Genomic DNA, 12,298 nt, shown 5'->3' on the forward strand with positions numbered 1-12,298 from the left:
TTTGCCAAAAACTCAAATTTTCTAATTTATATATCTTTGCACCCTGATGGTTGAAAAACCTTTTAGATTTAAAGCTTAGATTATTTGATCATGGATTGAGACAACCAAGATCTGTAACGACATTGGGTTTCAAAAATTTAGTGATTAAAATATTAGATTATGTGACAAAGACTCAGTTCCTCTGGTAGAAATATAGAACTGTTTCAAAACAAGAAATATATATTTATCCTCTGAATAAAAGGATTAGGAACTGAAGAGTTCTTTAACTTGGTGAGAAGAAAAAACAACAATGAGAGAAAGATAAAGGATGTTTAAGAGGCTGAAATAAGAACTAACAGATAGATAAGAGCTGAATAAAGGGATATTTAGATAAACGGATATTTAAAGGGATGAAAAAGGGGATATTGAGGAACAAATAAAGAAAGGAAAAATAAAGGAATAAATAAAGGAAGAAGATAAGTAAACAAATAAAGGAAGATAAAGGAAAGACAATGTAAAGAAAATGTAAACAAAAGAACTATCCGAGAAAGGAAATGAACACTTGCCTCAAAATTCTAATATTTATATCTTTGCACCCTGATATCGTTTTTGATAAATTCTAATATTTATATCTTTGCACCCTGATATCGTTTTTGATAAATTCTAAAATTTATATCTTTGCACCCTGATATCGTTTTTGATAAATCATAATATTTATATCTTTGCACCCTGATATAGTTTTTTGATAAATTCTAATATTTATATCTTTGCACCCTGATATCGTTTTTTGATAAATTCTAATATTTATATCTTTGCACCCTGATATCGTTTTTTGATAAATTCTAATATTCATATCTTTGCACCCTGATATCGTTTTTTGATAAATTCTAATAAATCCACGGAATAGTGAAAAATTAAAATACCAAAGGTTTACAATAAGTTATGCAAGAAGATAAAAGAAACACCAGTAAAACAAGACAATTAAAGAATACAAAGAATATTAGAAATACAAGTAATATTAGAAAGACAAGGAATATTAGGAATTCAAGAGTCAAAAGAAATACTAAAAATACAGTCTATATGTAGTAATAAGGGGAATAATACAAGTAATACAAGAAATATGAGGAACATAAGAAATAAATGAAGGCAGGGAATATCGGGAATACAAGGAATATCAGGAATAAAAAGAATTAATGGAGGGAAGGAATATCACAAATACAAGGAATAAAAGGAATATGAGGGAAAAAAGGACTAAATTATGGCAAGGAATATGAGGAATACAAGGATTACAAGGAATATGAGAAATATAAGAAATATCAGGAATAAATAGAGACAAGGATATAAGGAGTACAAGGAATATAAGGAATATCAAGAATAAATGAAGGCAAGGAATATCAGGAGTACAAGTAATATAAGGAATAAGAGGAATATTAGGAATATAAAGAATATCAGGAATAAATAGAGACAAGGATGTCATGAGTACAAGGAATAAAAGGAATATGAAGAATATAAGGAATAAAATGAATACAAGGAATATAAGGAATATGAAGAGTATAAGGATGAAAATGAATACAAGGAATAAAAGTAATATCAGGATTACAAGTAATACAAGAAATATCAGGAATGCAAAGAATACAAGGAATATAAGGAATAAATACAGGCCAGGAATATCAGGAATACAAGGAATATAAGGAATGTCTGGAATAAATACAGACAAGGAATATCAGTAGTACAAGGAGTATAAAGAATATAAGAAATATAAGGAATAAATGAAGGCAAGGAGGAAAAAGATTTGATGTGGAACGGATAAAACCAAGAGAACTATCAACCAAAGAACCAAGAAATTAATGGACCAATGTAATCAGGCAGCGTTAAGTCATGAAAACACAGATAAACTAGTATTTATAAATTTAATATATGTTTTGTAAATAATATATATATAAACTGGATGAATACTGAGGTATAATTATAAACACTATGTCACTATTTCTTCCGTCTAGCAGGGTTACTGAAGAATGATTGGGGAAAGGCGGGTTGGAAGGATTGCTGGAAGATTGAAGACAGGCTGGAAGATATACTGGGGTTGAAGGAAGACTGGGAAGAGGATGGTATCGGAGAATTTCTAGGGATCCGAACCGGGTTCTCCTCCGTCCCGTACCAGATCATCTGCCACTTATGGAGCATACCTTGACCACGGTTAAAGTTTCTATCTGCTCCCATGTTTATCACCTCTAGGGTCCAAGATCCAGCGGAGTATTCTCCCCAGAAATGAACGGAGAGGAAGGGCCAGTCATCAAAGCTCTGTCCTAGAGTATCTCTAGGTCTAGGGAAGAGTAGGGTAGACCTGGTTCCTGAAGGAGAGGTTAGAACCAACATCAAGCTTCCTCGAGGTACAAATGTGAGACTTATTTTACATTGAATATGCTCAAGATGATTTACAACATTTAAAGTTCCAGCACATCCATCTGATACTATAGTTGAGCTTACACTTCTTCCTACCTCTCCAGGTATAGGTAGATCACTGATAATTACTGGAGATTGGCAAACATGTTGAAGAGGGACGTTTTTCCACTTCTCAGCAAGATCAACCATACCTCCTGCATCCATGAGACCATAACCAAACTTATGATTATATTGTCTCCCCCGTCCATTCGTCATCCAACCTGACTCCGCTAGTAGCGGACCTGGTCTACTCGTCATTATAACTAAATGTTGCATATCTCTCCAGGTAAGACCAGGATTAGCTTCCAGAGCAAGAGCGCATACTCCAGCAGCTATCGGAGCACTGGCAGAGGTTCCAGTATGTTGGTCTGTACAGATCTTATGAGGACGGAGTCGAGCATCTTGATCAACAGTTGCAATACTGTCGTCTTGACCTGGAGTTCCTGAGGAGAAGGTTGTTGCAAGGGTTGAGGAACACTGTTCCAGATACCAGGGCTTGAAACCAGTTTGGCTGGCACTAGATATAGATAAAGTAAATATTGAGTTTGTATATCCGTCACAGTTACAATCATCAATATGTCTTCCTCCGTTCCCACTCGCCCAAACAAATATAGATCCTCGTCCTTTCCTTCCACGTGTTACTCCGTTAAGAAAAGCTCGTTTAGCGAGAGGACCAGGTCCATCCACCGTCCTCCCATCATCCTCTGGTCCCCAGGACGCAGAGTAGATATCTATATGATCAGGGTTGAGAGAAAGAGCTCTTGCTTCGACTGCATCATTCACAACTCCGTCTAGCATTCGTACTCCGCCAATAGACGCGTTGAACGCAATCCCAACCCCACACACGCCATTGTTGGCGACCGCCGCCACCTCACCAGCACATCGTGTACCGTGCTTATTATCACCGTTATCCTGGGGCATAGGATCAGGATCACTATCATTAATATCGGTGGAGGCGAACTTGTCATAGTTCTGTGCTAGGTCAGGATGGTTGTGCTGGATTCCGTCATCTAGAATAGAGACAACTACTCCCTTCCCTGTATATCCTTTATCCCAGGCAGGTTTCACGTTCATATCAGCTCCGTTTCTCCCTCCTCCGTTGATAAACCACTGACTAGAAAACATAGGGTCGCTAAACTGCAAACCATTTCGTCGAACTATAATTTTTGATTGATTATAAATAGATTTTTCACTGTTCAACTCTTCAAATAATTCGTCCCAAATATCTGAAGCATCGCCAGCAAAGTCTCTCTTCTTCACTGTTTGATAATCCCGTTTGACTCGACGTAGTTCTTTCTGTTGTTCGAACCACGTGACTTCAGGATCATCAGTAAGTAAGAAGTGGTGATGAGTACTCGGATTCGCCGACCGCTTAGACAAGCTGCGGTGCTCGAACAAGTAATAGTTATCCAGGTCACCAATCTGACCCATGTTGTGAAATCCATACTTGAGAGCTAGTTTGTTGGCCGTTTGTTCTCCTGCAGGGACGAATACTGCAAACTCGTTTTGATAGGAGCGCGCCTGAACGCAGTTGGCCAGGCTGGAAACCAACAGGAGAACTGTTCCCGTGTCCATCCTGCTCTCAACTACAATACTGCATTTTCCGTCACTCTTGACACTCACAAAACCCTGCAGGAATGGTTTGTATCGCGCTCTCCACAAAATCTCCGGAGAACCCTGCTTCAACCCAACTTCAAGGTTACTTGAAAGTGGCAACAAACTTGACGAAACCAGGCATAAAGATGAGGCGAGGTGGCCCGGAAACTGGTATTTGTTTTAATATCAACATTTACCCCGTAAACAGTGCGGTTTAAAGATACATAGAAGAGCGGAGAACCTGATCCTAACTCTGCCTATATCTGAGTTTGAACCATGAAAGCACAGGTCGTTCACATTCTCAACATAACTGATTAATGTATTTTCAAAGAACCAGTAATTTTTAAATGTAACGTTTTCGTCAACATTTTTTCATTTCTTCATACCTCCCAGATTCATTTAAAACTTTATTAATACTCATTGTAAAAAGATTTTAAATAAACAATTCAAACAACTTTTGTTCCTCATTTATAGGTCTAAGACTGAAATCTGTACTTAGTGCCAATAATTGCGTTATTTTTATTTTACGGATTTTTAAAAATTCAGTATTCTCTAATAATTTGCTTTCCATATCTATTTTAAAAAAGGAAATATCACAAAAAATGAAAAAGTTATTAAAAATTTCAAAATTGACAAGATTTAAAAAACAACCTGTATTTAGGAGAAATCCTTGGATATGTGGCAGGTTGGAAGGATTCTAACTTCTAATAAATATGTTTATATTTAGGAGAAATCCCTGGATATGTGGTAGGTTGGAAGGATTCTAACTTCTAATAAATATGTTTATATTTAGGAGAAATCCTTGGATATGTGGCAGGTTGGAAGGATTCTAACTGCTGAAGAGTGTGAAATGAAACGAGGATTAGTCCATGGAACCTGTCCAGGGCTGGTGGAAGGGAATGAATATATGTTCAGGATTAAAGCTGTAAATATAGGAAAGCTTAGACTCGATTCTGATCCAACCAACTCCATCCTTCTTCATTTAGCCTTACTTTATTAACTATATATATATTAAATATTTTATTTTATGCACTTTACTTTATTCATATAAAAGGGAGTGCTCGAGAAAATGATAAAAAGAGTACAAGAAGATCTAGAATTAAATGAACACTTTAATTTTTATCAAATTTATCTCAAAAAAGAACTAGATGTATTCAATGGCCTCGAATATAAAATAGAAATCAGGTTTATCTCCTCTAGTATAGATTTAAACAGTTTGGTCCTCGTCCCAGTAAACTGACTAACCACACTTTGGTTAATTAAAAAGACTGTAAATAAGTGACCTTTCATGCAAAAATGGCAGTGACCAATTTATAATGGTGCGCCTAAAAACTTTGCCATTTCAAGTATGAATTAGATATGCTTGTGTTTGTCTATTTAAACCATTTTTTTCATTCGTGGGTTCTCTGAAAACGTGACTTGTGTATATCTTGCCTATAAGAAACAATGGACAAATTAGCGGAAATAAACACTTTTTCACATTTTTGACTAGATTAAGTTTTCAAGGGTACCGTTGAAAATCGGACATTGCTAATTTTGCTGGGAGGGTTACGCTTTCATTCTCTTTAAACATAAACTTTTCCCTTTTTCTCATTTATACTTTTTTGTCTTCGTCGGTGGATGCGTTTTAAATGAAACAATACAAAAATATGTGATTCAAAGTTTGTTGGGTTTTAGACCAAAACACGATTGAAATGAAATGAGATAAACCTGATTTATCCAGCCCCATGATAAGTCCCTGCCTACCGGCCAGCACAGGCAGAGAGAATGTCTGGGTTCGGCTTGAATATTTGATAAAAATTTCTCTTTACAGAAACATCCGATCAATTCTTAGTTTGACAATGGCTCTTCCTATACCTTCTTTTTACTTCAAGCTACACTATGTACTCCATAAACCCACAAGGGATGAGATTTTCATAAAGACCTACAACTCCGTAGTTTAACTTTGGACTATTAACTTATGATATAACGATTTGGTAAAAAAATATATACAAATGTAAAGATGTTCAAAATAATACTAGAAAAATTCATACAGTTGTCTCTGAAGTCCTATCCTTTGTGGATATCCCTGTATTTATACACAAAGGAATTGAGTTCTTACCACAAACTCAAATTTTCTAATCCTTATATCTTAGCAACCTGATGGTGAATACTTTTAATTTTTCAAACTTATATTATTTAATCGAACAGAATAGTTTGAAATATCAAAGGTCTACGACATTTCGTTGCAAAGATATAGGGATTATAAAATCAGAGATTGTAGCACAGACTCCCAGACCCCCCCCCCCTCTGATTACCCGGAATATATTAAAATTGAGTTTATCTGGTCCAGGTTCTAAGAATCAGTGGAACTACTCCATACCCTCGGAACCCTCAGATTCTATGATTGCTAAGATACGTTACAGTAAGTGAAACCTATTTTAAAGCAACTATCTCTAAAAGTAAATAGTCTTGCACACCCAACCGTCCAATTTTATTACGATCGTATGATTTACTTTAAATTAAAAGTTTTAGATGAAAGTAAAAAAATTCAATATTTGATTTCCTTCTACATAATTCTCATAAACATCCTTGTGCCCCTTGTTTATGGCACAGGCCAATATTATAATTTACTTATTCAAAGATTTTAAGAGTTTAAATACTGTTGCGGAAATGACTTGTTTATAAAAAGTGCAAATCATCTTAATCTAATTCCTGGCCATTAATCTTAACTCAAGTTTCAAGAATTGAAAACCATGCATACATATATACAATATATAGCATATATAAAATATATTTGTATATTTAGTTATATATACATATTAATAATACAGATTAGTAAAGAATGAATAATAAAACTACTATTTAAACTTGAAACAATAGTTTATAGCACACTGTAAAATATTAATAAGTATGTTGCTTTACAATCTAGATATGTTGGATTTTTATATTGGATTACCTTCAAGCTCTGACGCCAGTTTACGCACAAAACACTCATAGCATCTTCTATTTTTGCATGCAAATTGTAACTCTTAAAATGATTAAATCTTTTTAAATTTTCTGTTGAGATACACACGATCCAATGTAACGTGGGACACTCTGTATCAGTACTGTACAATATATTCTAGATATATCCGCACTGTTAAATATATTCTAGATGAATTCTAGATATATCAGTACTGTACAATATATTCTAGATATATCAGCACTGTACAATATATTCTAGATATATAGCACTGTACAATATATTCTAGATATATCAGTACTGTACAATATTTTCTAGATATATCAGCACTGTACAATACATTCTAGATATATCATCACTGTACAATATATTCTAGATACATTCGCACTGTACAATATTATTAGATATATATATAGCAATGTACAATATATTCCAGATAAAATAGTACTGTACAGTATATTCTAGATACATTCGCACTGTACTATATTATTAGATATATATATATAGCAATGTACAATATATTCTAGATATATCAGCACTGTACACTATTTTCTAGATATATCAGCACTGTACACTATATTCTAGATATATCAGCACTGTACACTATATTCTAGATATATCAGCACTGTACACTATATTCTAGATATATCAGCACTGTACACTATATTCTAGATATATCAGCACTGTACACTATATTTTAGATATATTAGAACTGTACAATATATTCTATATATATCAGCACTGTACAATATATTCTAGATATATCAGCACTGTACAATATATTCTAGATATATCAGCACTGTACACTATATTCTAGATTTATCAGCAATGTATAATATATTCTAGATATATACCACTGTACAATATATTCTAGATATATAGCACTGTACACTATATTCTAGATATATCAGCACTGTACAATATATTCTAGATATATCAGCACTGTACACTATATTCTAGATATATCAGCACTGTATAATATATTCTAGATATATAGCCCTGTACAATATATTCTAGATATATAGCACTGTACACTATATTCTAGATATATTAGTACTGTACAATATATTCTAGATATATAGCACTGTACACTATATTCTATATATATCAGCACTGTACACTATATTCTAGATATATCAGCATTGTACAATATATTCTAGATATATATATATAGTACTGTACAATATATTCTAGATATATCCGCACTGTACACTATATTATATATATATATCAGCACTGTACACTATATTCTAGATATATAGCACTGTACAATATATTCTAGATATATCATATAATAACTAAAATGTCCTAAAGATAAACTATAAATGTTATATTTCTGTTCAGTTAAGGCGTTTATCCATGATCCTGGAATGTATGATATTGAAATCAAGAAAGGGCAAACCTTCAGATACGATATATGGTTCGGAGGTGAACCTCCTCCTTCAGTAACCTGGGAGAGACATGATGGAGTAATAAATCCAGAGAATGATGACAGAATAACGATGGAACTGTTTGCGAAGAGAAGTGTGTACTGTCAGAAGAATACCGTGCTCACTGTTAAAAAGGTTAAAACTAGTTTAAACCTTCCGGATCTAGTATTCAGATTATGCAAGCATCTTCTACATTCTAGCATTCCATTCTACATTCTAGTATTCGATTCTACATTCTAGCATTCAATTCTACATTCTAGTATTCAATTCTACATTCTAGCATATCAATTTTACATTCTAGCATTCAATTCTCTATTCTAGTATTTAATTCTCTATTCTAGTATTCAATTCTACATTCTAGCATATCAATTCTAAATTCTAGCATTCAATTCTCTGTTCTAATATTCAATTCTACATTCCAGCTTTCAATTCTTCATTCTAGTATTTATTTCTCTATTCTAATATTCAAATCTACATTCTAGTATTCAATTCTACATACATTCTAGTATTAAATTCTACATTTTAGTAATCAATTCTACATTATAGCATTCAATTCTGCATTTTAGTATTCAATTCTACATTCTAGCATTCAATTCTACATTCTAGTATTCAATTCTACATTCTAGTATTTAATTCTACATTCTAGCATTCAATTCTACATTTTAGTATTCAATTCTACATTCTAGAATTCAATTCTACATTCTAGTATTCAATTCTACATTCGAGCATTCAATTCTACATTCTAGTATTTAATTTTACATTCTAGTATTTAATTCTACATTCTAGTATTCAATTCTACATTCTAGTATTCAATTCTCCATTCTAGTATTTAATTCTCTATTCTAGTATTCAATTCTACATTCTAGTATTCAATTCTACATTCTAGCATTTATTCCTCCATTCTAATATTCAATTCTACATTCTAGTATTCAATTCTACATTCTAGCATTTAATTCTCTATTCTAGTATTCAATTCTACATTCTAGTATTCAATTCTAAATTCTAGCATTCAATTCTCTATTCTAGTATTCAATTCTACATTCTAATATTCAATTCTCTATTCTAGTATTCAATTCTACATTCTAGCATTCAACTCTCTATTCTAGTATTCAATTCTACATTCTAGTATTCAATTTTACATTCTAGCATTCAATTCTCTATTCTAGTATTCAATTCTACATTCTAGTATTTTATTCTCTATTCTAGCATTCAATTCTACATTCTATTATTCAATTCTACATTTTAGTATTCAAATCTCCATTCTAGTATGTAATTCTACATTCTAGAATTCAATTCTCCATTCAAATATTCAATTCTCCATTCTAGTATTCAATTCTCCATTCAAATATTTATTTCTTCATTCTAGTATTCAATTCTACATTCTTGTATTAAAATTTCTTTTCTAATATTCAATTCTATATTCTAGTATTCAATTCTCCATTCTAATATTTATTTCTCCATTCTAGTATTCAATTTTACTCTGTACTTTAATAGTTATGTCTTATCTTTTTTTCTTCTCTTCTTGACAATTTGAAGTTTTCTCTTCTCTTTCTTCTATCCCCCCTTATCTCTGCAACCCTATCTCTAACAGTTGTGCCCTGGAATTCCTTAAATATATAATACACCATTTACATTACTAGCCTAGCAACTAAAGACACAGTGTGTCCCAAATAACATGGCAAACTAAAGGAGATCAAGTGTAATATTAAAAAACAGAAAACAAAATTTTTTTAACTACGCAAACAATATTGTCTACGAGAAGGTTTGATCACGATATTTTACTGAATATTCAATATTGATACATTCATATTCAATAGTATACTTCCTTCATCTTTATCATGTTTCGTGGGACACTCTGTATCTTCAAGTATATGCTGAGTCAATTAATCTGACTAACGCTGGCATTTCAAATTGCAAAACCATAATGTGTACTTTTTCTTTGTTACTTCATTATACATGATAACTGTTACAAGTATACGCAGTGATGCGTTAGATATTTCTGCGTATCTGCCTTTATGACGCACTGTACGAATGAGTAACGGTATATTTCCGTTATATTTCCATTCTCGAACTTTACACTGAGTATCTTTATTGTCACGATATATTTGCTGGACAGTCAACTAACAGATAGATAGATAGGTAGACTATCAGACAGCTGGACATATAGACGATGAGACAGCCTGTCAGATAGAGTATTAGACAGCCGGGCTTACAGAAGATTAGACAGCTAGACAGATGCACAGCTTGACAGCTAGACAGTTAGACGATTAAACAGCTGGACAGATAGACGATTAGACAGTCCGACAGATGGACTGTTACATAGTTGCACAGCTAGACGAATAGACAACGGAAAAAGATAGACGATTAGACAGTCAGACAGATGGAAGGATGGACAGATGGACAACTGCACAGGTAGACGAATAGACCGCCGGATAAATAGACGATTAGACAGGCAGACAGATACACAATTAGACGGCTGGACTTTTAGATAGTCGGGCAAAGAGACGATTAGACGATAGACGGCAAGCACAGAAATCTATACTGATCTACGTGTTGTGTAAATGTATCTATATTGGAATCTTAGATTTGTAGACATACAAATATATTGGAAAATAGATCTATAGAGATATCTAGACAGAGAGACAAATAGATTTTCTTAAAAAAAATTTTACGTTTTATTGATCTATTTCCGTTTTTCAGTACGAAATCTTGTCTAACCCTAGCTAATTAGCTATGGTATATCTAGGCTGACCGAAAGAAGGATTGTGGCAGGTACAAGATCAGGTTGACCTGCGAGGGAGGAAACTTCGAAGCAACAGGATTTGTGAACGTGCTTGATGTACCAAGTAGACCTAGAGCTTTCCAACCAGGTAAATTGGGATACATTGGAGATATTTATCTGCTAGAATTAGAGATCTACGATCAATTCAAAATAAGAACCTAATTCTAAAGATTTAATACCCTTTTCCTTAGAACATATTCCCAAATAAGACATATTCCTAAATAAGAACATATTCCTAAATAAGATCGTATTCCTTAATAAGAACGTAACTCTAACTGAGAATGTATTACTAAGAAAAACCTAATACAAAACTAGAACCTGATTCTTATTAAGAAACTAAATCCTGAATTAGAACCTTCTCCTGAATAAGAACATTCTCCTAACTAAGAACCATCTCCAAACTAAGAACCTTCTCCTAAAACTAAGAACCTTCTCCTAAATAAGAACTTCCCCCTAAAAAAGAACCTTCTCCTGAACAAGATCCTTCTTCTAACTAAGAACCTTCTCATAGCAAAGAACCTTCTCATAAATAAGAACTTCCTCCTAAATAAGAACTTTGTCATAAATAAGAACATTGTCCTAAAAAAAACTTCTCCTTACTAAGAACCTTCTCCTAAATAAGAACATTCTCCTAAAAAGGAACCTTCTCCTTACTAAGAGCCTTCTCCTAAATAAGAACCTTTTCCTAACAAAGAACGTTTTCCTAACAAAGAACCTTCTCCTAAATAAGAACTTTCCCATAAATAAGAACCTTCTCCTGAATAGGAACCTTCTCCTTACTAAAAACCTTCTCCTTACTAAGAATCTTCTCCTAAATAAGAACCTTTCCCTAACAAAGAACGTTTTCCTAACAAAGAACCTTCTCCTAAATAAGAACTTTCCTATAATAAGAACCTTCTCCTGAATAGGAACCTTCACCCTACTAAAAACCTTCTCCTAAATAAGAACCTTCTCCTATTCTAAGATGAGGTACGAGCTGAGCATGTAAAACTGAGCTGGGAAGCTCCGGAGGATGACGGAGGAACTCCGGTTCTCCGATACCTTGTTAAAATAATGGATCTCGATTACAATCAATGGTTGAATGCTTGTGAGGTAACAACTACCTTATTATGTAATTGGATACTT

General features: G+C 33.4%; 2 protein-coding genes across 4 annotated transcripts in view; one reads left to right on the plus strand and one right to left on the minus strand.

Moving 5' to 3' along the window:
- The window catches only part of LOC111698232 (twitchin), a 39,663-nt gene that overhangs the window by 18,148 nt on the left and 9,217 nt on the right, over positions 1 to 12,298 (plus strand). For all 3 annotated transcript variants that reach the window (XM_023468528.1, XM_023468519.1, XM_023468535.1), the window contains exons 20-24: positions 4,811 to 4,952; positions 6,350 to 6,421; positions 8,306 to 8,526; positions 11,138 to 11,261; positions 12,138 to 12,265. In XM_023468528.1, the coding sequence (XP_023324296.1) occupies positions 4,811 to 4,952; positions 6,350 to 6,421; positions 8,306 to 8,526; positions 11,138 to 11,261; positions 12,138 to 12,265 (687 nt within the window). The remainder of the gene's footprint in view (positions 1 to 4,810; positions 4,953 to 6,349; positions 6,422 to 8,305; positions 8,527 to 11,137; positions 11,262 to 12,137; positions 12,266 to 12,298) is intronic.
- LOC111698254 (furin-like protease 2) lies at positions 1,873 to 4,197 on the minus strand. The gene has a single exon (XM_023468546.1). The coding sequence runs from the start codon at positions 3,994 to 3,996 to the stop codon at positions 1,963 to 1,965; it is 2,034 nt and encodes a 677-aa protein (XP_023324314.1). The 5' UTR covers positions 3,997 to 4,197; the 3' UTR covers positions 1,873 to 1,962.

The sequence above is a fragment of the Eurytemora carolleeae genome, unplaced genomic scaffold (assembly GCF_000591075.1).
Source record: "Eurytemora carolleeae unplaced genomic scaffold, Eaff_2.0 scaffold40, whole genome shotgun sequence".
NCBI classification, from domain to species: Eukaryota; Metazoa; Arthropoda; class Copepoda; order Calanoida; family Temoridae; genus Eurytemora; species Eurytemora carolleeae.